Below are 23,330 nucleotides of genomic sequence, written 5' to 3'. Positions count from 1 at the left end.
CTGCATGCTCCTGTCCAGCTCACTCACTGAAAAACTGAGCCAGTACCTGCACTCAGGACACACTAGACTTTAAAACTGTTCCAATAATGGAGGTTTTTTTTTTTTGAACACGAGCCCTACAGCCACAAGCCTACACGGTGTTAGTCAAGGAGGGCCAACACATAAAAGGTAAAGGTGCTTTTTAGTTTGTTTTCTGCTGCATGTACAACTATTCACATGTCATTTGATTAAGGTGCTAATGTGTTAGCCTACATTTTTAGCCAAGGACTAATTATAGCAGCAAGTGAAACGACAAAAAAAGACATGCAAGTCCAGATGTAATAGAAAGAGAATTGACTATATCTGTAAAATGTTATTGTTTATTTCCTATCTTCTATTTGCCTGTGTGAACCTGGACAAACCCATACAAAGAGTCAACAGAAACAAATAAAAACTACTAATAAGCGACTTCTGTTCTATTACTAGAAAATTCCTGAATCTTGTCTTTACCCTCAGCCAGAACGAGATGCCGATGTTTCCCATGCCCAGTTTTCACATTCACAACTCTGAGAGTTCATATGAAAATACTGAAAACAAATGTGATAAACACTGAATGAGCTGTTGCCTTCAGGCCTCGGTGAGTGAGCAGATGATAACAAGGACGCGTGGAGGTTGCTTGAGCCTTGAGTGACAAGACTCTATTTCCAACAGGAAGGAATCACTGGCATCTTTTATTAATTCAGTCGACTGACTGACTGACTGACTGACTGAGGCATGCGGGTGCAGGTGCTGCAAACACATCAAAACTAGATCATCATATCACTTCTAAGCAGGAGAATCACAGATGTATTCAACAAAGAGCATCAAAACAACAGAGAAAAGGACTTATCAGCACAGAGATGCTTTGTTCTCAGTCTTATGTACAACTGCTCTGCCACATCTCCTCTCACTTTTCTCCTTCTATGTTGACAGTATACAGACGCTGTGAAAAAGACACTTATTTTTTTGTTTTTTTGAGCCACCCTCTTGAGATATTTTGACCCACGGCTCTACCACCTTTATAAGTTAAGGAGGCAAATAATTGATTACCTTCTGTTCATCAAAGGTTAAGAGGCTGGCTGATTACTTGGGCCTCTGTAATCATAATCCTACACCGTCTCTCTGACTCACTGCAGGTTATTCATTTTCATTTTAAGATCACACCTCTGTAGCTACAGGTGCTAAGGTAACCAATTTCAAGGCTAACATCACCTCAACATCTATAAAAGAAAAATTAAACAGACCCACAGCGTAGTCTCATAGTGCAGGCCTCAACAGACGCCACATGAAGAAAAAACAGAGAAGTGATAATCTGAGTAATTAGCTGCCACAAACCTGATTTTAAAGTAGTTATGGTAAGTTAAAGGGATATTTCACCCAAAATTGAAATTTCACTCATTAACTTCTCGCCCTCATGTGGACTAAGGGCTGGGAGAAGTTTCAGAGTCCTCCGTGGCTTCTCTGAGTTACAGGGGGTCTCGGCGTAGCAGTGCATGTCCATATACGAGCAGCATGGAGGTATTTGGATGTTTTTTGGTGTGTCTTTTTCTTACGAAGACAGTTGGTATCCATTTGCAACCGTTATATGGACATGCACTGCTAGAGTAGATAATGAGTGAAATTTCAATTTTGGGTGAACTATCCCTTTAAAGAGTTTCTTAATATAATCTGCAACCACTAACGATTAGCATTCCTTACTTTGAAGCCCCATCAACTGAAAAAACAAACATGAAACACTATTGTACTTAAAGATAGTAGATGTACCCAAGAGACGGGAAAATAAAAAAACAATCAAGACAGTGGCTGGTAAGATGAAAACCCAGCATCCCAAAGGGATCTAGCTGTGTTTGAATTCTGCTCTATCCATCCCCAGATGATGGAGAACAAGATGACAGAACTTGTACCCTGTCTTCACTGACATGGAGCAACATCTTTTTTCACCTACGTGTCATTTAATAATGCAGTTAAGACAAAAGTTACATCCTTTCGTCATGGCACATACGCACACTGGCAGTCATCAATCAGCCGCTCTAATTATCAGAATCAACTTTTAAATGCCAACACCATTCATCATGTTTCCAGCAATGAATTCAAACATGTTAATGAGCCAGAGGGAGGAGAAAAATGCACTAAATGTAATGCATCAAGGGAAATGTAACAGGTTTTCTATAAAACAGTAGTAAATCACTAAACTTATAAGGAAAAAAAAGGAGAAGGAGAAAGAAAAAGTCAACCCTAGTGTGAGTATGTCTCTGGACGACAATTAGCTGACTAATGCAGCATTGTGCCACCTGCCACGGCCATGCGAATAATCACTCCAACTGTCGGCAGAGGGTGAGCCATACATCCACTGTTTGTGCAGTGGAGTGGAGCAAACCCAGAGCTTTACACACTGCGTGCTACAGGGAGCGGCGCGGCGCAGGGAGCTCACAACTCCCTGCTTCTCATTCAGCCGGTGTGCCGCTGCTCTCCCTCAGTGTCTATCAATCCCCACCTCTTTCCTCCTTCCCTCTGTTCCCACTAGCAGCCCAGCACCACTAACCCAAAGTCAAACAGAGACTCCCCCCGCTGGCGCTGGCACACACCGGCTTCTTATTTCAGGACAGTTTCCTGCCCTCTCCACTTTCTCTTCCTCTCTCTCTCTGCAAAGCCCTGCGCAGCCATCCATTGCCTCTGATCTCAACCAAAGTGTTTATAATTGATTCTTTAAGGGATAAGTTCTCTCCCTCTTTTTCTCCCCCCTTTCCTCCCCCCCATCGCGTATCTCCCCAATCCATTTCATTATTAAAAATCATTTTAGTAAGGGTAGGAGCAGTGACAGGGTCACATGGAATAAATGGATTTTCAGATCCCTTCATGCTCTGAGTCTTCCTTGATGTGTGTTTCCCTCCTCTTTTCACCTTTTGTCCACCCTGCACCTCAAACATCAGGGAACTATCTTGTCATAAAAGATCTCTATTCACTGCACAATTAAATATACATCAAGGAGGTCATGTGAAAGGTGACTTTCTGTGCATGTGGGCAGGGGTCAGGGTACATGCCTGGGTTTCTCAAAAGTACTGTGACAGATAATCTGAGCCCGGCGCCATTCCACTTTTCCTTAGATAGAAAATTCAACAAAAACTCGACTGTGACTCAGGATATCAGCTGCTGTCAAACCGCCCAGTGTGATGTTTACTGCCGTTGGCTCTTGCTGTTGGTTCGTATTTAAAAACTAGACAACTATACAACCTCACACAGAGAGCATACACTAATATGAAGCGACATCTTATTAATTTATTGTCATAAAATGCTGTTTAAATGCTTATTACACATAAATGACGTAAGAATATGCCAAATACATTCTGCCATTATCTAAGCAATGGATGCTGCTCATGTGTGTTTTCCAAGGTTATCATAATTGAAACAGAATTGCTGCCTCATTGTTGTATACCTCAACTCCCTGTTACCCAGAGTCACAATATTAACCACTTGTGTGAGAGCTTGTCTGTGTGAAGTTTTAAAGGTATAATGCGTAGGAATCCCCCCATCTAGCGGTGCGGTTACATATCTGAACGTATTCTTGATGTTGCATTCACGTGAAATCAGGCAGACGTCAGACAGACAACAGACGTAAACAAGTGGTCCGCCAGCACGAGGCAAAACAATACAGGTGTGACAATATGTTGTCATGGTGATGTCGTATTGTTTACCCGACCCACGTTTTACCGTCTTTCTCTCGTCGAGTAAAATGACATCCGGTTGGTTTGCCGACGGCCGTCTGCCTGACTGCACCTGAATGCAACATCAGTGCCTCCGTCCTTCCTCACACTACACAGTGGAGACAGTTTTAACACGCCGAGCCCACAGCTCCGCTGAGTTTCTATGGTTACCTACGGTCACGCTGCCACTGAACATAAGAAATGGCGATGCAACATGGCCGCCTCGGTTCGGTGCGTTGCCCACTTACTGTATGTATTTGTAACGACTTGTAACAACTCATTCTAAGGTACCAGAAAGCTTTCATTTGTATGTGGGTGTGATTCGACTTCAATGAAATACGTATTTATGAAAGACATATTTGATTTTTGCTAATAAAAAGCCAAATAAGTTACAGACTGGGGCTTTAACAAACGGCTATAGAGTGAATTGTGAGGTCCCTGTGACCTCTGACCACTAAAATCTAATCAGTTCATCCTTGAGTCCAAGTGAATGTATGTGCCAGATTTGAAGAAGTTCTTTTGAGGTGTTACAGAGATGTACTTTCAGTGAGAATTGGATGGACAGAAATAAGAATGAATGGACAACCTGAAAACGATCAGCTTCTGGCTGGGGCTCTTGCCAGGAAGCAAGAAAGCTATTTCTATCAAAAGCATTATGCAACTTTGAATCAAAGTGAATAAACACTTGGCTAATTGTACAACAATACTGAAAGACAGGAGTGTGTCAGGGACGACCATGTGGCCTCATTCCGCTCAAAGGGAATTTTTTTCATTAAAGATGCATTCATTACTCAGCAACAACCTAATTGATCCATGTCTCTGAGTTCTACAGTAATAGCAAATTGATTGATTTATCCTCAAGAGGGAAAGTGGTGGGAATTGTGCAGCCAAAAAGAACAGCAGAATCATCGGCTTTGAGCTGATGGATGAGACTGGAATAGCAATGAATAAAAAAAAGGAGCGAACAAAGATGAGCTGTGTCAAAAACAGTTAATGACGAATAGGAGATTAAAGGATGTTTGAATTTCTGATATCACAAAATGGCAGGTACCTCAAAAGACTCCCGATCTTAGCAGTCATCATATTTTATAGCCGCGATAATTAAATTAGATCATCATTTTTTAAGCTGTGATATCAGCCAGGCTGCTACAGCTCAAAGTCTTCACCAGTATTCCTCCCACCAGGGCTCAGCAATGAAATACAGCTTCTATAACACAAAGGGAACTTCAGACTGAAAAGAAAAAAGCACCAATGCTACTCATTTAAGGAATGTTCACATGTGTAGGGAGGAGAGATGATAACATCATCTAATATTTACAAATGTGGAGAGGGAGTTATGTTCAGAAAACACTTCCAAACCTTCACTGAGTCACAGGGGGGTTGTGAAAGGTGATCCATGAACAGGTGTCTCTGAAAAGCTTTCTCTATTGATCACATCTCATAAACGGCACTTCTCTCAACCACCAAGGGTGGACTCTGGGGGTCAGTGGACAGCTGAGAGGGAGCCAGTAGCTCAATAGAATGATCACCGTAATTACGCAAAAGTCTGGGTTACACAGAGGTGCAAGATGGTGGTGGGCTCGTCACCAATTTGACAGGGAGATTAAATGGGCTGACTGAAGAACCTACTGAGAGACAAATATGAAATGTGGTCTATCAAGTCAATACTGTAACCTGAAATCCATGACTTATAATTACTCAAGCTGTCTGTTAACTGTTATTAATTTACACGTGACAACTAGTTTTATTATTAGATTAATAAATGCCATAAGGATTTAAAGTTGTCAGAGTTGAAGATCAAAGGTGTTTTAATGGATTTGTTGTGTTTTGTTATATCCAGCTGTTGTATGGAGATGTAGCTGTAATGTGAGTGGCTGTAAGTGCAAAACACTTCTTAAGTCTTGTAATGAAATTGTTCAGAGTCAATTTATATTATCACCAATTAGTGATTTTAAATGTAATCAAGCCTCAAGGTCTTAAAATGTCTAGCAAAATTACTCAAAGTCCAAGTAAAATGCTAAAAAATTGCACCTTGCCCCTACAGAAAATGAAGGGTTAGGGCGCCCTCATATCCTTCGAGGTTGCTGCTTTACTCACTTGAATGGTGCTTCAACATCATTGTGAATTTCGCTGGAAAAATGTTGCTGCTAAGAACATAGGGGTTGTGTAGAAGTGGAGTGCACAGCTTGTACAGAGAGACTGCAAACACATCAAGTGAAAAAGGCCACTGCCAGGGACATGGAGAAAACTGGCGTAACTGAGTTTTATCTGAACAAAACTATGACCCACATAACCTAAAATACTGTGTTATCACCGCCTGCTGTGCATTTGGATAGAACTTGATGTTTTCTTTTGAGAAAAAAAAAGGAAAAAAAAGTGGAAAGCAGAAACCTGTTGAGGTGCCATACTTCATTGTGTCCCGGCAAACAATCGGGCAGCTGCAGAAGGGAGATACAGTGCAGCTCTGCTGTCTCTGAGAGGTTAAATGAGCACAAACCTGCACGTCTCCTGATAGCACTTCTATTGCTGCCACTGCTGTGGAAGCTACTGTTTCCTGTCTTTGTGTGTCTGTGCAGCACTTGACCACAAAATTCTGTTTCATCCCAAGGATCTACCTGGGCCTTAGTCACTGTCATTCTGCCCCCTTTCTCTTTCTTGCTAATTCTTATTTTCTCACTCATGTACTGTCTTCCCCTTGTCTTGTATTCTCTCAGCCCCCCCACCCCCCCACCCTCCCCTTCAGGGCTTCAGTTTTGAGTCTTGCAAAGTTTTAAGTCTGTCAGAGTTTTCCCCGGTGATTGAAGTCAGGCGTGGGTGTCTTGAAGTGTTCAAAATGGAATAACTTAGACACTGTGACATCAATCATCCATCAGTACAGTATCTGCAGTGGATCCCTTAGGGATGCAGGGATACAGTTTTTCATTACATACAGTACATATATGATTTCTTCATGTGGCATTGTGTGTGTCTCTTTAATTAAACACAAAGTTGTAAAAAACAACAAAAAAAACAACCTCAAATTAAGGTCTTTGTCTTTAACTCACATTTTTGTGTTTTCTTATTATCTCCTGCAGGTTCGGAAGCTGTAGGCCACCTATTAATATTAATTGCAGGTAATTTCTCTTTTCCGGCTGTTCTTTAATATCAACGGAGCTAAAAGACGTAGCTTTCTGCATTCTTAATTAGCAAAAGTCTTTCCAAGGAGAGAGAGGAGGCAAGGGACACAATGAGTCGAAGTAACTAATCTCTTCCACTTCCAGCAGTAATGACTGAAATGTGGTCATATGATACTCTGTCCCACTGGGTATGGGGACCAGAGACCATTAATTGACGACAACTTTAACCTCTGGCACAGACTCGCTCCACGTTTGGTTGGACAATGTGTGGCCTGAATGTGAACCTGAAAGCTCTGAAATCAGCTCTGACACCGTAGGAACTGTGATGTATCCAGGCCCATGCCGCCACAAGAAGATAAGGTATTACACTTTGGTTTCTCTCCATCTCATCTGTGACAACCTGTATTAAGTGTTACCGTCGCTGTGGTCTGGCTGTTTTATTCCCTATCATTATCACAGTGCTGATAAGATGGTGTCTCGCAACTGGAAAGCCTGGCTACCATATGCAGCTGAGACCATTTGTTTCTGGCTATCTTCCACAGGCAGGGAGCAGCTAGCGAGGCACAGTGCCGATGCCGGGGGTAAACAAGCAGAAGCTGCCGACAGTGTTAATCACAGTTTTACTGCTTCCATGCTCTGGGGTCTGGAGGCAGAGGCTGGTGGGAGTGTTCCTGTGTTTTTTCCTCTTTTTCTATCACATTGAAGATCCTTTCCACACCATTAGTGCTCTCTGCTGAGCTGTTCCATCCAGGTCCGCTACTGTATTAATACAGTCGAGCCCTGCGTGGCACCATCTGCCATAAGCACAACTAACTACAGTAAATGTGGACACATCAGCACATTAGAGGAGCTGCGCCATGTGGGCCGTGATGCAGCCCACTCCTGTGCTACATGGTTTTACGGTATATGGCAGAAAAATTGCTCAAAGCAAAGGATATTAAGCCTCAAAGGACCACTGAAGGACGGAGCTAAGATCCAGACAGAGGCCACATTTACTACTTCCCTTGTACTTTTTCAGACGTACTCACTGCCTACGGACGTGAATGTTGTTTACCAAACTGGTGCACTGGTCTGACAGAGCAGTTTGCTCATCAACTGCAACGGAATGCATGAAGCAAAATATACAGCAGCCATGATTTTGTACTTAACTGTGAACATTACTGGACTCAGACAGGTTTGTAAAAGTTTGTGAGGGTCAGTTTTAATTAGCTGTGACAGATGTGGCTTGTTTTATTTGCAGAGGGGCTGCACCGAGTTAATTCAAAGACAAAAGATAGCACTTCCTCAGAAACAATGTGGTATATCTACTCAGAAATGCACAATGGATGAGTTATTGAGTGATCTATAGCAACTGGAATCATAAGACTTCCCAAATGTGAATTAATTAGCAATAAACAAAGGATTCTCAGGGAACATCCACTGTATTAATGCAGCGCTGCTTGCTCTGGCATGGGCATCTGGTGGATAGTTGCTCCCCCTCCCACAACAGACTGCTACTGGTGACTGCGTAGCATTTTATTATCAGACTCATTTCTTTTGTGTGTCAATATGTGTGTGTTATGGTATTTGGTATCTAATGTGTGACCCCTATATGTTGTAACCCGTAGTGCACAGTTATTTGAATGAATGTCACTAGCAGCTCATTATTCCAAGTTGGAGTTCCAGTTCAGAATCAGTAGATTTAATTGACTGGTTGTGAGCTTTAACATTGTAGAAGTTTTAATGTCATTGTTCACATGTGTGTTTTACAGACAGATATGCAACAACATAGTAATCTTGGTCATTTGAAAATGACAGTAACTTAACTGCAGCATTTGTTACTCACAACATTAAAAACTGTAGAAACATCATCTTGGAATCAACAGCTGTTAATGTTCTAGGAGTCAATCACAGTGACAAAGAAATCGCATTGTTTCCAGAAAAAAAATTCAGTTAATGAACTTAATACGTGCATGCTTGTTATTTAAATCTCTACTGCGTTTTGCATTCACACATTTCTCTCTTTAGGCCTCTACCTCGGCTTTAATTTCACCATGTGAGTTTTTGAGACACACACAAAAGCAGAGCGGAGCAGAGGAGAGGAGAGAAAGGCTGACAGCTCCTTAGGTTAAGTGCAATAGAAGCATCCCAACAAGTGGTATAAACAACGTCTCTGGTATAAATCCCCCTAAAACCAAAGATGGGCAGATGTCAACCCCAAACATGGTTGAGAGTCAGTGCACTTATCAGCTCCGTTTCAAGCAGCAGTAAGTAAGTAAGTAGCTGCTGTCAGCCAACAAGCTCTGATCAATATACTGCAGTGCTCCCCATGGAATCTTCTTCAAGCCTGGTGGGATGCACCCAAAAAAAAGAGAGACTCCCAAATGCAAATGACAATTGATTTCTGAATCAATATTCCATTGGTATTATTATTGACATACAAACATTTTTTTTGGCCTGGTGGGGGTTCTCGTTGGCATGGCAGCCAGCCAGGCATGCACAACTGTTGGCACGGTGGGCCGTGCTACCTGATCAGCACCACGCTGCTTCATTTAGTGACTTGTTGGTGAAGAATTTGCCAGATGTTTGGCAAATCAAAGAGTAAAATTTGCTTATTTTCAGCTTTTTGCTTCTTGCACAAAAGTAAAAACTCATAGTCCTTTTTGTAAATATATGAAGTATCAGCAAACTGCACCTTACAGTATCAACCGACTTGGTGCTAAAGAAGGAGGTGAACTGTGCAGGATTCTGACTCTCAATAGACAGACATTAAATGAAATGCAAACTAACTGATCACAACCGCGGCTCCGCTGCCAAGAGAAACTCTGTGAGCTGCAGGCAGCTAAATGGTTGTTACCGCAGCTCCATCTGATAAATCTGTATACTGCCGAGCAGATAGAAAGGTCACACAGGTTCCAGGTAATAACCAGATCTCTGTAACCATTCCATAGATGAGAAAAACAAACACTATCACAAAATCTCCCAGAGCGACACATTCTTTAACTTGGTACTCATAAAGCCAGTGTTATGGCACTGACCTGGGGTTCAGCAAAACCAATCTTTTATGAAAGCTTTGCTCAACCTAAACTATCACGCAAGGGCCAGCGCGCAGCTCCCTGTAGTAGACTTGTGCGTGGTACATATTACTATGCTAAGATGTACTCTGGCCTGTGAGTCAGTTAGAGTATACACACATGGTTCACACACCCATCCTGAGGGGGGGCGGTCGGATCTGGATGGATGGAGCTCCAAGATTGAAGAATTTGATGAACAATTCCTTACCTTCTATATCCTGACACGTCATTTCATTCTCAAAAGCAAACCTGAGCGATGATTGTGCAACTGTGGTCCTATTACATACTGTGCATGTTATATGAACTAAAATGAAGTTGCGTTACAAACATGCTCAGCTGACCCTGGTCTTAGCAGGCCTCAGCTGGCCCCGGCAGCAGACTTTCAAACAGATGACATGCACCACTCACCACTTTGAAGTCTTCAGCACTGCACTCCATGCCCCGGTAGAAGCAGGACAGCAGCATGTCCTTGATGTCGTGGCCCGTGCGGTCATAGAATTCGCGCATGTTGAACGGGCGGGGCTTGTAGTTGTCGAAGTCGGCCCTCTCCTTCAGGACCTGCATGACATTTTCCTCCACCATGTGTGGGTCCCGGATCTCGTACCTGAACAAGAAGGTTCTGGGCTTACTTAATACAATGACAGTATTCACATTGATCTGTTATCAAAACAACGTTTTTTGTTGTACGACTGGACCTTCCCTGTGTTTTTCTCAAGAAAAAAACATCTCAAAATTACATTTAGACTTTTTTTTTTTTTTTTAAATCTCTTCCTGTGTGAATCACAAAAAAATGTATTTTGGTAAGGACTTACTTCCAAATGATCACTCAGATATGAAAGGCAAATAACAGAGTAGACATCTACAAAGCAGAAAGAATTTGCTACTCTCAACAGTCCATTTCACTTAAACATAATCATCATCTTCACACACAAAACGTTAAGCTACTCATCAAACAGTGAAAGAAAAAGATGATTACAAGGCATTCCTGCAGACAGCAGAGTGGGGCCCAACCTAAGCTGTACCTCAAGTAGTTTGGGAGGCAGATAAGTGTTTTTGGAGGACAGTAGGGATTGACATGTAAAATATTAATGTAGAGGTAGCAAAAAGAGCATATCTGCCTAACTGAACCAAGGCTGCACATGTGCATGCCAGCACTCACAGACCCACAGTTAGCAAGCTCTCACAATATTAAACACATGCTGTCTGAAGCCAGCAGCCCAACTGTGGTACGCTCAGCCACCACGGGTGGTGCTGAGTGGGAGAAAATAGCTTGTTATTTAAAGGAATGGGAGTCTTTCCTTTCACGCAGTAACGTTCATCAATCTGCCAAATAATTAGGATTAACTGACATAACTCTGTATGTCGCGCTGAGGAAGCACACTCTAGGAAAAAAATACCTTGATTATTTCAAGTTTGAATAAAATCGGAACACTTCACCCAATATCTGCTGCCTTTTTTTTTTCTCAAGTGCAGAATGTAATCAAGGGGAGACACAGGTGAATAGGGTAAAACATTTTAAATAACAGATATCACCATGAAACTTTCCTAAGTTTATCACTTACATTAAGACAAATATTTTTTGTATTGCAAGTTTTGTCAAATGTTATGTTTAAATATGTAAATGAGGCAATATCTGATGAAATATGCACTAATTTGCATACATTTCCAGAACCGAAATCTGAAATCCGAAAGTCACTTTCATAATTCTTGTTTTATTTTGTTGACATATTAGAGTCGGAAGTTTTTACAGAGGGGATTTTGGATATCTCTTTTTATCACTCTGTAATTGAGAAAATACTGTCACCAGCCCAAAAGAATCTAATTTCGCCATGTTTTTAGGAATAAAATGTTGTATAAATCAGGCTTTGAATGATATATCAACAATCCCCTCTGTAAAAACCTTCAGAATACAGACAGGAATACAACTGGAAGGTTTGGTGTCTCTATGTAAGTGCTGCTGAAGTGGAGATTTCAGGTTCAGAGTCTGAGGAAAAACTCATTTTTTCAACGGCCTTTAAAGACTTGTACTGTAAAATTCCATAGATTGTTAATGTCAATCGTACTTTTACGATTGGTTGCGGATACGGAGGAGATGACAATATTTGGAGCCTCAGGAGAGAGAGAGCTTTACAATGATACCTGACATGACATGGGTCAGACAACAGACACAGCACAGTATGTCACAGTAGCTGTTAACTTTTGGCGAATTTAGCAGAAATCTACTGACAAAAGAGACAAAATGAAGTAAAATAACCACCTTAATGTGGATGTTCTACCATTTCTTTTGACTTTTCTGAAAGAACACATGTTAAGGAAGAAAAATAGGCCAAAATCTCAAAATTGATCAGTGCATGAAAAAACTGTGTTTTTGCCTGTAGTGTCTCGCCTCAAGTTCATAATGTAGAGAAGATTACACACTGACTCTCCCCTCCTCTGTTTCCTCCGTTTCCTCCTCATAGACACACGCCGAACCAAAACCGAGCTGCGATGGCCGTTCTCGTGGAAACACAACACTGGGGAAGTCGTTCATGACATGCCTCTGCTTGACAACCACCATCAACCTCCTGCACCTGCTCACAGACATCCAGGGATACAAATTAACCTCAATTAACTAAATGTGGCCCTGCTTCACAAAGAACGGCCCATTGATGGCTGCTGCTGCGCGATGCCCCATCAGTGGTACAAGCATCCAAATTATGGAGTGCTAAGATTAAGCACTACTGACAGACACTTATGAGAATAATTTGCAAGAACACACAGAGTCGATCGGAGTGAACAGCACAGTGAAAGACTGCATGATGGTTTCTTGAATTAAGCAGTGAGGTATCGGGCACAGAGGGGTTTCCATGTTCTTCCCATGTCTGTGCGGGTTTGTTTCTCCCACAGTCCAAAAACATGCAAACTACAGTATAGGTTGATTGGCAACTGTGTAAATGTATTGTTTGTCTATACATATCAACTGGAATGGTGTCCTTCTTGTCAGCTGTGCAGCTCCAACCCGCTTCTCTGCATCGATATAGACAATGGACAGCAAGGCAGTCCTTCCATTTCTCCCCAATTAAAAGTAAAACAAAGTAATTAAGCACTCCTGCTGACATTACCTCCCAAATGTGTGTAATAATGTGAGAGCAGCAGCCATCTTATCATGGAGTTGGTGTATTGTGTTATAATAATAATTTTGGACAGCTCAATTTACATTTGCAAACATGAGTAAGTCTGTCCCAAGCTGGAGAAACCAGAATTAGAATTGAAAAGCATGAGAGACGGTGGGAGACAAAGGCGTCCCCTTTTTCCTCTGATAATAAATCTGTGAATGACTTTGTGGATGCTGACAGCAGTGTTATTTCTCATGGATATGGGCACTATTTCAAACCACAATTGGTGGTAAATCTTGATGTAGTTTTTTTTTCTCTTTTAATTCCACAAGGTCAAGCTTTGTCAGTGCTCATGAACAAGACTTTGTCCCTTGATGATGGGAATAATGCAACTTGATCCATGAATAAAAAATGAAATATTACATTATTTCTTTTGTACGGACTGCCTTAATATTCAACTGGCGAGAAGATTTCCGACTCATGTTCCAACCAAATTACAAGAAGCATATCATGTTCCACTGCAGTGCTGTTTACCTGCTACAAACAGAGCCGAATCAAATACTCAACATGTGAGACCGTATGTGCTGTAATTTGAAATTAAAGTGTTGTTTCTCTCTGCTGCACTCATATCACTGATGCGAGATGGGAATCTGTCATGCTTCATGTTGAACAGTGTTAACAGTGCTGTGATGAAAAGGATCGGGATTCGGGACTATTGTTCTGACCAGCCATTGGTTTAAAACCACACAGTATTACCGTCAAAATCAGCATCAAAGATCAGGTATTACATGGCACCTGAGGCCAATTAAATGCTTGCAGCATATGGTTGCTGTTCATTAAAACCACATTTTATCTATTTAACAGTGACACCAATGACCAAAATATGAAAATACAGAAATGACAGTATGGTGTCTATCTTTAAAGGTATAATATGTAGGAATTTCCCCCATCTAGCGGTGCGGTTGCATATCTGAACGTATTCTTGATGTTGCATTCAGGTGAAATGGGGCAGACGTCAGACAGACAACAGACGCTGCATGTAACAGGATAAACAAGCGTCTATGTAAACAAGTGGTCCACCAGCACGAGGCAAAACAATACAGGTGTGACAATATGTTGTCATGGTGATGTGGTATTGTTTACCTGACCCACATTTTACCGTCTTTCTCTCGTCCAGTAAAATGACATCCAGTTGGTTTGCCGACGGCCGTCTGCCTGACTGCACCTGAATGCAACATCAGTGCCTCCGTCCTTCCTCACACTACACAGTGGTGACAGTTTTAACAGGCCGAGCCCACAGCTCCGCTGAGTTTCTATGGTTACCTACGGTCACGCTGCCACTCAAACGTAAAAAATGGCGATGCAACATGGCCGCCTCGGTTCGGTGCGTCGCCCACTTATGTATTTGTAACGACTTGTAACAACTCATTCTAAGGTACGAGAAAGCTTTCATTTGTATGCGGGTGTGATTTGACTTCAGTGAAATACGTATTTATGAAAGACATATTTGATTTTTGCTAATAAAAAGCCAAATAAGTTACATACAGGGGCTTTAACTTTGTCCATAAATTGAAAGAAAGCTCTTAGCAATCAGTCCTGGATGATTATAATTTTCTTAAGTGTTGTAGTTTACACATTCATTAGCAGTGAGCATCATATTCTTATTTACAAAAGGAAAGTAAGAAAACCTGGCATAATCAGTAGACTCTATGGCAGGGCTATTCAATTACAAATTCAGATTTTAAAACCGAGACCTTAAGCTGGGCCGGACATTTTCAGCGGTCAATAAAGAGGAGGTTACAAATGAGGGGCATTTTTAAAACCTTAGCTAAACAACTTACTAAGTCAATAAAAGTAGTAGTGATAGCAGTATTTAAGATGTAGTTGTTAATGCTTTGAGGTTTTTTTAAGAACTAAAAGTTTCCTGGGGCCTGCTACTGTCCTCTGAGTTTCCACTGAGGTTTACAGCAGGCCAGGGGGTTATGTAAATCACTAAATGTAGCCTATAGTCTTAAAATTAGGCCTAAAGATGAACACAGATTTCTTCTCTAACATATTTTGATTGGTGAAAAACAAGGAGCAAAAAGCTGTTTTGGGGCAAATTACTCTGGGAAAGTATTTGATAAGGGATTATTCCTTTGAGAAGTAGCTATCCCAGTCACTGTTCTGATTACTCCATTGCAAGCAGGCTAGTTGCGTTCAAATTAAATCATTGGTTACTTCATTCCCTCAAAAGAAAAAAAAGAAAAAAGGACAGCGGAGCGTGGCGTGCTGTCACTGCGTGGACGGTGCTCATGTGTGGCTGAAAGGAGTGGAGAGACTGGTGGAGTATTAACCAGCCACCGCGGTTTATTGTTGGCTGATGGGAGGGCTGAGGATCGGTCAGCTGCTCTCCAGAAACACCGTGTCGTGCCACAGCGGCCCGGTGCCGGTGGGGAGTGTGAGGTCCGTCGGTCCGACAGACGGGGACTTGTCTCTCACTGACCTGTAGCACCACAGGACCACGGAGGGCAGCCTCGCCGCGGCCCGCTCCGTGACGAGCGGCTGTGGCCCGACACGGTGTTTCTGGAGAGCAGCTGACCGACCAAGCCTCGGTTCTACCGGTAACTTTCAAAACAACGCACTAACTGGGTGGGTGGGTTGTGGTTGCTAGGCTGCGTTGAGTGGTGCATTCACTGTCTGAACCACAGTAGGAATTTGGAGTTCTCGCAAAACGTGTTTCCCTCTGTTTTTGTTTTGTTTTATTTTTTGGGGGGTGACCGCCAGTCGGGCCACTCGGACATTGGTTTGGGGCCGGATGTGGCCGCCAATTGAATAGCCCTGCTCTATGGAACAACAGTGCATGACCACTTTATTCTTAGATTAATAATGAACCCAAGAAAGGCCATTCATTAGCTGCTATGTAGGCCTATGTCCTCAATACATCTGGCTGTTGTTGAAGCTATATTAAAAGGCAAATTAAGGTTATGTAAGGTTAATGAGAAACTGCAGCTGTGTGTGTGAATGTGTGAACAGATCATGGACTGTAAATGTGTGACCTGGCTGACTCTAGTCTATTAATTACACTGTTTTTAAAGGGGTACATTATCAAGAGAGATGTTTGGGCTTAAGGAAGACTGGCGGCAGCTCTAAGCAGAGCTCAACAAACTAACCTTCATCACAAACAACTTACATCTTGAGGGAACAACACAAATCTTTATTTAATCGATTGGTATTTTGTTTAGGTTAACAACTTTGCTCCATGGGGTGAAAGTGCAACACACAGAGTGGCTCAAATTGATCACATAATGCCTCAAAGGTCAATATGATTTGATTTTCCCTATCACCAAAAAATCTATCACAACTTCTATTTGACTGATCCAGCATCACGTCTTAAAATGCCAACACTGATCATTGGATTTGCAGCTTTTCTCAGTAAACATGTAATAAACATGCGCTGCTTGTGGTTACTTGTTGTAAGTTGGGGCTGCGACTGCGTGGAAACACAACTTAACAAAACTTTTTAACTTAAAAAAAGTATTTTTTAAGTTAAAAAGTGACAGATGATAGCTGCTATATGAGCCACTTTGAGTGATGACAGCCCCATAAACTGTCAAATGAATAATTACAGTCTATGTGGACCAGCCACAGTTTGGGTGGTGATGCAGCATCTACAGGACAGGACGACAGACTGAGAAGAACTCTCCACTCTGACCTGAGCTTTCAGCTTGTTGGCTATATGCCGTCTCTGGCTATGAGATTTAAAGTCAACTATACAGTGTGTGGATTTTATTCAGTCTGGCCATGATGCATGCTAACAGCTGTCTACAGATGTCACACTGATGTCTTGTGGAGTGCTGATGAATTAGCGAATAAAGATTCCGTTTCTGCACTGTCTGAACACAACATGATAATTAAAAGTGGGATGCCATGTGTAGCTGTAATGGGATTTATCCTTTTATTTTATATAATATGCATAATGATGACGCCCTTGTAAATGGTTTTCCATTATTCTTGCTCCACTGTTTAGCACATGAAGACCTTCAGCAATGTAGATGTGTCTGCATTTGTTTCATATTTGCCAGGAAAATGAGTCCAGAATATTAATTTATAACTTATAACGTGCATGTTACATTTTTTTTTAAACGTTTTCTTATTTGCTGCACATACATCAGTTATGTTTACATATTTTGACTTGCCAATTCATTTTTGTAGTAACATTTAATCTGAAATTTATAATTTCTTGCATCATTGTGCCGTCACATTATTTGGTCACACGTTGGGGGGTGGGTAGTCAGTCTGAACAGTGTCGGACAGGTGGAGACTGTGGCCGTAAAAAGTTTTTGACCATCACTACTTTAAGTTACTCAGTTCATTAATTTGATGGTATTTTCATTTTTGGAATTTATTATTAATATGTGTGTATTATTAATTTGTCTTTGGGAAATAAAACTGTAAAAAAAAAAGTACAACACAGTCGCCTTTTTGTCTTGGTGGTGCGTCCAAACATCACAGACTGCTTATTGTCCGACAGTCACTGTAGCAGAGAAAAGTAAAAAAATAAAAAAGTTGAAATGATGACGGAGCAGATAGAGAGACACAACAGCAGGGAGAGGGTAGGGTGGGAGTGGTTTGCTTCCATGCTAGATTTATTTATTTTAACAGAACTTGCAGCTTTGAGGATAACCGACACACCATTTGCAACTGGCAGGAATAGTAATGACTGGAAAAAGTTAGTCTGATGCCCTGAAAATGACAGCTTAAATTACGAAGGCCAGTCAAATCACAGATCCAAATTACTTCAGTAACCCTCGCCCAGACGCCCACACAGGGACTACATCACAACACTGTCATACTTTATTCTAATAAGAAGATACAGCCTGTTGTGGTATATTGTGAACTTAATTGAATTTTATCCTGAGCCTGTGTCTTATAAGCAACACAAAGCTGCCAGGAGAGCACTTAAGACGTTGCGCTCAGATCCCCGAGTCAGGAGGCTTTAGTTGAAGCGCATACAATCACAATAATATGGGTAGATTTTTAATATTGGCCTGCCACTGCTCCCTAAAGCAATCACAGCAAACTCGCTACATAGGGGTGGGGGAGACTAAATTGGATTATGGGCCACAAGCACTTTAATTTTCTTGCGGGGACTAAAACGAATGAAGGAGCATCTGCATCACTTCGTCACCTCATGAAGGGAGCGAGTAAATACCAGTAAGCTCTGATTTCCAGAGTGAATTTTGACAGTGGTCACAAAACTGTACCTGCCCGGGACGTCACGCGCTCAACTATATGAAGGAAAAACCTAATAAAGCATCTTACTCCACAGCAGCTCGTACTCCCGTAGTATTAGGCTGGTGTTGACACCCCAGGCTGTGTGACACAACAATGAACACATCCTAGTGGTTCCAGCAGAATTCAGGGGAGGGCACGTCTACAGGAGAAATTAACATAAACAGTAGCTCTCTCACATTGTGTTTCACCACAAATATCTTACTACTTTGTGACAAATAAATTACCCAATGTATGCAGCTCCACTGCCTCATATTATGTCAACCAACCAGCAAAATGTGATTGGATACTGAGCCCAGTACTGGTGCACACACTGAGCACGCTCTTATGTGCACAGACAGGCACATAGAGAGGGCCGATGAGAGAAAGAAAGAAAGAAAGAAAGAAAGAAAGAAAGAAAGAAAGAAAGAAAGAAAGAAAGAAAGAAAGAAAGAAAGAAAGAAAGAAAGAAAGAGAGACGTGAAGCACGCAGCTCTACAATTAAATAGGATTTTACTTACTTACTGAAAAAGAGAATAGAAAATCAATATGTAGCAGTCAATGCTGTTACTGTATACGGGTCACAGTGCATCTTGATATAATATCAGGTAATTATCCCATTAGCCCTAATTGAACTCTTACACCAGCGAGGATAGAGATTTGTTTTTGTGCAGTGTCCTTGAGAATAAATGAGTAGAATGATCTTTGACTATCACGTCTTAACGAACGCACACCTGTGGCACGCACTATTAGTATGCCGTTTTGGTCAAGTTCATGAAATTACAAATGACAGAGTGACCAAGAGGCGAGGTGAACACAAATGCATCTCTATTATACTGATGAGCAATCAGATTTAATCAAACAAGGGAAGTAGTAGACAGTAGTCACATTTGATCTGTTAGTTCAACTTCACTGATACTGATTTACCTACTTATGTCTCTCCAATGGTAGAGTCGTTTGTAAACAATCACCATATAAATAATATATATTCAAATGAGAAAATAAGCTTTAACAGCAACTCTTTGATTTTGTGTTTCCTGAATAATGATCGGGCATCCCATCATCCTTTCCTAAGCACTTTTTTTCCCAACACTCCAATCCTGATTAGGACCTGTGATCTTGCTGAGACAGATAACACAGAGTTATCGAGCATTACATTTTCTGGCACTACACACACACACACTATGTATGTGACTTTAAAGCATGCTTGCAAGCCCAGGAGTCATGTTAAAGCTGGGGAACTGTGTAAGCAGCAGAGGACTCGCTTCTCTGACTTTCATGAGCTGATTCAGCGTTTTTGGCAGCACACACTAAATTACCAACACCTATTCTAAAATGACCTTTCTTCTGTTAATTATCATATAATTGCCTCTGCGACATAGTAAAAATAAAACTGAGCAATTTACTTGTGATGTTCTGCACTGCTGCGCTGCACTGATTGTTTTTGTTTTGTTTTGTTTTTTTGTGGCAAAACCTTCTGGATTGGAGTAAGTTCAGCTGAAGTTAGTCGTCGTAGCTCAGCAATGAATTTCACAGCATCTAAGACGGGCTGGCATCAATGATAGCGCTGCTGCTTCCTTCTGGCAAGGATCTACGCAGACACGCAGCAACACAACACTTTGTTTTTCTTCTACCCTTCTCCAACCAAACCCACAGCATGTCACTTCATATCCTGAAGTTTACCAATGAAATGTTTTCCACCCCGTCAATGTTTAATCTAAAAGCAGTGTGTCTACAGAAAACCCTGAGAACGTTTTATCTACAAGTTAGATTCACGCTGCTTCAGAGACCGACTCTCTAACAAAGCTGGCCCTGTCTTATTTTGAAGAAAAAAAACATCACATACTGCACCAATCTCTCAGAAAGTAAGAAGATGCCACCTCTGAGGCGAAACTCAACCAGAGGAGAGGCGAAAAATACTGTGAGAGATGAGAGAGTGTTAATCAGCGAGACAACTCCGTAGCTTAACAAACAGCACTAATTACACAGGGATAAAGACTTGTTCATCATACAGCTTACGAGACGCAAGTTAATTGCCTCTGCATGTACTCCCCTCCCTCCATCAAAAGTCAGCTTGTTCCAAAGTCACTTGGAGCAAGTGCCACCGCTTTCATTTTTCTGTTCCCTCCATCTTCCTTACTCTTGTGCTTTTTTGCCCTTCTGTTGTTAACCTCCCCTCGATTCTTCCAGGAAGTCTGGCTGAACACACTCTAATAAATCAAAAGATGTGGAAGCCTTTTGTTGATATTCTAATAGTCTGCCATTACAGTCGACAGTACAAACAGAGAAACAAATCCATGTAGGATGTAGGCACTAGCTAAAATCTATACCATACATAGAACGAGAAATGCAGCCCTGGGCAAAGGAATCTATTGCTTTCCTGTAAGGTTATCACCTGTAATATGGATGTATAGAGGTCACGAAGCAACGATATTCTGTATGAAAACGGGGAATTGAATTTATGTCATCCTAGCATGTACTGTACCACACTCCGACAGTGCCTTTGGCTGCAACGCTGCGTGGATCAATAGGCTAAAAATACCTTGAGTAATGTGTTCAAAATGCTATTGTATATATTTGATCTTTTATTCTTACGTGAGAGCAGTAAAGCATGTTTCTGTATTTGTGAGTGAATCTTAAAAGCTTCAGCTGTGAATGCAGAGTGGGAGATGGCCATCTGTATTGCCCTGCTAAACGTGATCAGACTCTGCGTGGAGCTGAACAGAAAAAGCGGAGAAGTTAAAAGTCAAAAGTTTCGACATCAACAGTGAGCTTGTCACGGGCGCCGAACGACTAAATGATCAAAGCGCAGCAAACGACAACGTGTAAAAAGGGAGGGGGTGGCAGATGTGAATCGCACACGCAGACATGTCTCTCGACACTTTGTCAGCAGGGGATTTAAAAATCTACTCGTCTACTTATCCAATATTGAGATATTCATATCACATGAACTGTAAAATGATGAGGCAGGGAATTGCACTGGCGGCATTTTCTCCTTCATCATTTTACATTAACCATTTAGAAATAGCTCATCCATTATCTGTTACCTGGAGGATTCACATGATCTGCCGTAAAATATGTTCCTTATCATTTTCTCTGGATCATAAATCCTAAAAAACTAACAAAAATGTCAACATATTGTCACAGATTGTGTGTTGTCACAACGGGATCCATGCACACAGCAGCTTGTGTGTCAGGTGTGTTTCAGCTGACATGATCTGTTATGTCACTACATTATTAAATAACCGATTCTGATGCTGCTTTCCACTCTCTCTGAGAACACCCTTTCATCTACATCTCTTTTTTCCATCAATCACCTCAGGCTAAGGTCAGCACAAGTTCACACTCACAGAGACCCTTGAAAGACTGTGTGTGTTACCTCCATGTTGTTTGAACATCTCGCAGTGAGTACAGAAATAAAACAGTGAGACTGGTGTTAAAGCAGCAGCAGAAGACTTCACAATGTAGACATGAAAGAAAATCTAAGTTTGCATTTCAACTGTGCTAAAATCTAAAATTAAAATGTCATTTAACTTTAATATTCACCAGTATCTTCTAGCTTTAAACAGCTGGGGCCTCACAAATCAAGCATCACCAGCACTGATTGCCTCAGAGTCAGTCCTTACTTAGTCAGCGTGCTCAGAGAAAAAGTGATTTAATGGTCCTCAAATCGTTTGAGTGGAGTAAAGACTAGTACAGCTACATAACTGATGCCCCAAATTAAAAATGCACTGTTGCATCAGTGTGTTTCAGTCTTGTCACTATTATCTCACACTGTGCAGTGGACACTACCAGATCTTGAATCAACAAATGCCAAATCCTCACAGTTGGGTTTCCCCTTCAGCAGCTATAGTCTATCGGTTTGGGATTCTGTGTGCTGCTGAATACTGTTTTTAGAGAAGAAAAAGAAACTAGCAGTTATAGGCGAGGTGTTAGAACTGAATGAGTCAGTCAAAAATCAGGGGATCATCAGACTTTTTCAGTGCTTTTTCATTGCCATGCTTGCCAGTGACATCATGCATACCAACAGGTAGACCATGCCATAGGACAGACCCCCCCAAAACGCACAGGTAAGGTACACTGGCACCACACACACACACACACACACACTGACCTGCCGTTGAGCAAGGCGAGCAGCTCCCCGGCGTGGTACAGGTCGTTGCGGGTCACCCTGCTGAAGCGGAAGGAGTTGAGGTTGCAGAAGGTGACCGAGGGGAACACCATCTTCGCAGCCGCCACCTCGTCCAGCTTGGTGACGTGGGGGTACTGGAAGTAGAACTGCACCCGGTCCACGCACACCATCACCAGCACACCCACGGAGCTCAGGAAGAACAAAATCCAAAGGGTGCGCTTGATACACATCCGCTCATAAGTGAACATGTGCGAGATGCCATGGAGCGTGGATCTGCTGGCAAAAACTTCAATAGGAGCCGGTCTCTTGTTGTAGTCCATGTCCTCCGAGTCCGCTGATTTCAGATCCATCGTGTTCCCCGGGACGAGTTCAGATGAATCAAGACCGGGAAAAAAAAAAGAGCAAACAGCCCCTTTAAAGATAAGTAGATGGTTTATTTACGGGAAGGAGGTTTTTTAGTGTCTGCAAGTTCACGCCCTTCTACGTATGTATTTCTCATGCAGTCTATGTGAGATGTTGCGTCACAGCCCGATGTGATGTTCAGAGCATTTTACCCAGTAATGCCCTCAAAATAACCCCGTGTTGGGGGGGAAAGTGTAGATATAGGAGGCATGTGCCGTTTCCTCGGCTGGGGTCACACTTCCATAATAAACAGTCCGGTGTGTGTGGAGCGCGCATGGACTGATGCCAACGCTGTCCTCTCTCCTCTTCACACACACTTCTGTAATATCACCGAGTTGATATTTGGCTTCCAAGCTGTTAAGGAAAAAAAAGCACTGAGCAGGTCAGGGGGAAAAAAACACAGACCACGGTGAAGAAGGAAGAAAACAATAGAGATAAATCACCTCGGCGAGGAAAAACAAGGAAATCTGATTTAGAGGGGGAAAAACCCCAAAGCGGTGGTGGTGTATTCTCTCTCAGTGTGAGAGCGTGTGTGTGTGTATGTGTGTGAAGCAGAGAGT

The 23,330-nt window shown here is 41.9% G+C and overlaps 1 protein-coding gene across 1 annotated transcript in view; it reads right to left on the bottom strand.

Annotated features, from left to right (window-relative positions):
• asic1b (acid-sensing (proton-gated) ion channel 1b) overlaps positions 1 to 22,778 on the bottom strand; it is a gene marked incomplete at its 5' end in the record, with an annotated part of 192,628 nt that extends 169,850 nt beyond the window's left edge. Inside the window, 2 exons of the mRNA XM_083971731.1 lie at positions 10,297 to 10,492; positions 22,351 to 22,778. Of these exons, the coding sequence (XP_083827857.1) occupies positions 10,297 to 10,492; positions 22,351 to 22,718 (564 nt within the window). The remainder of the gene's footprint in view (positions 1 to 10,296; positions 10,493 to 22,350) is intronic.
• Between the last annotated feature and the right edge of the window lie 552 nt (positions 22,779 to 23,330).

The sequence above is a fragment of the Trachurus trachurus genome (genome assembly GCF_905171665.1).
Source record: "Trachurus trachurus genome assembly, chromosome: 5".
Taxonomy (NCBI): domain Eukaryota; kingdom Metazoa; phylum Chordata; class Actinopteri; order Carangiformes; family Carangidae; genus Trachurus; species Trachurus trachurus.
The sequence above is the reverse complement of the archived record's forward strand: the minus strand, read 5'-3'. Positions and strand labels throughout refer to the sequence as shown.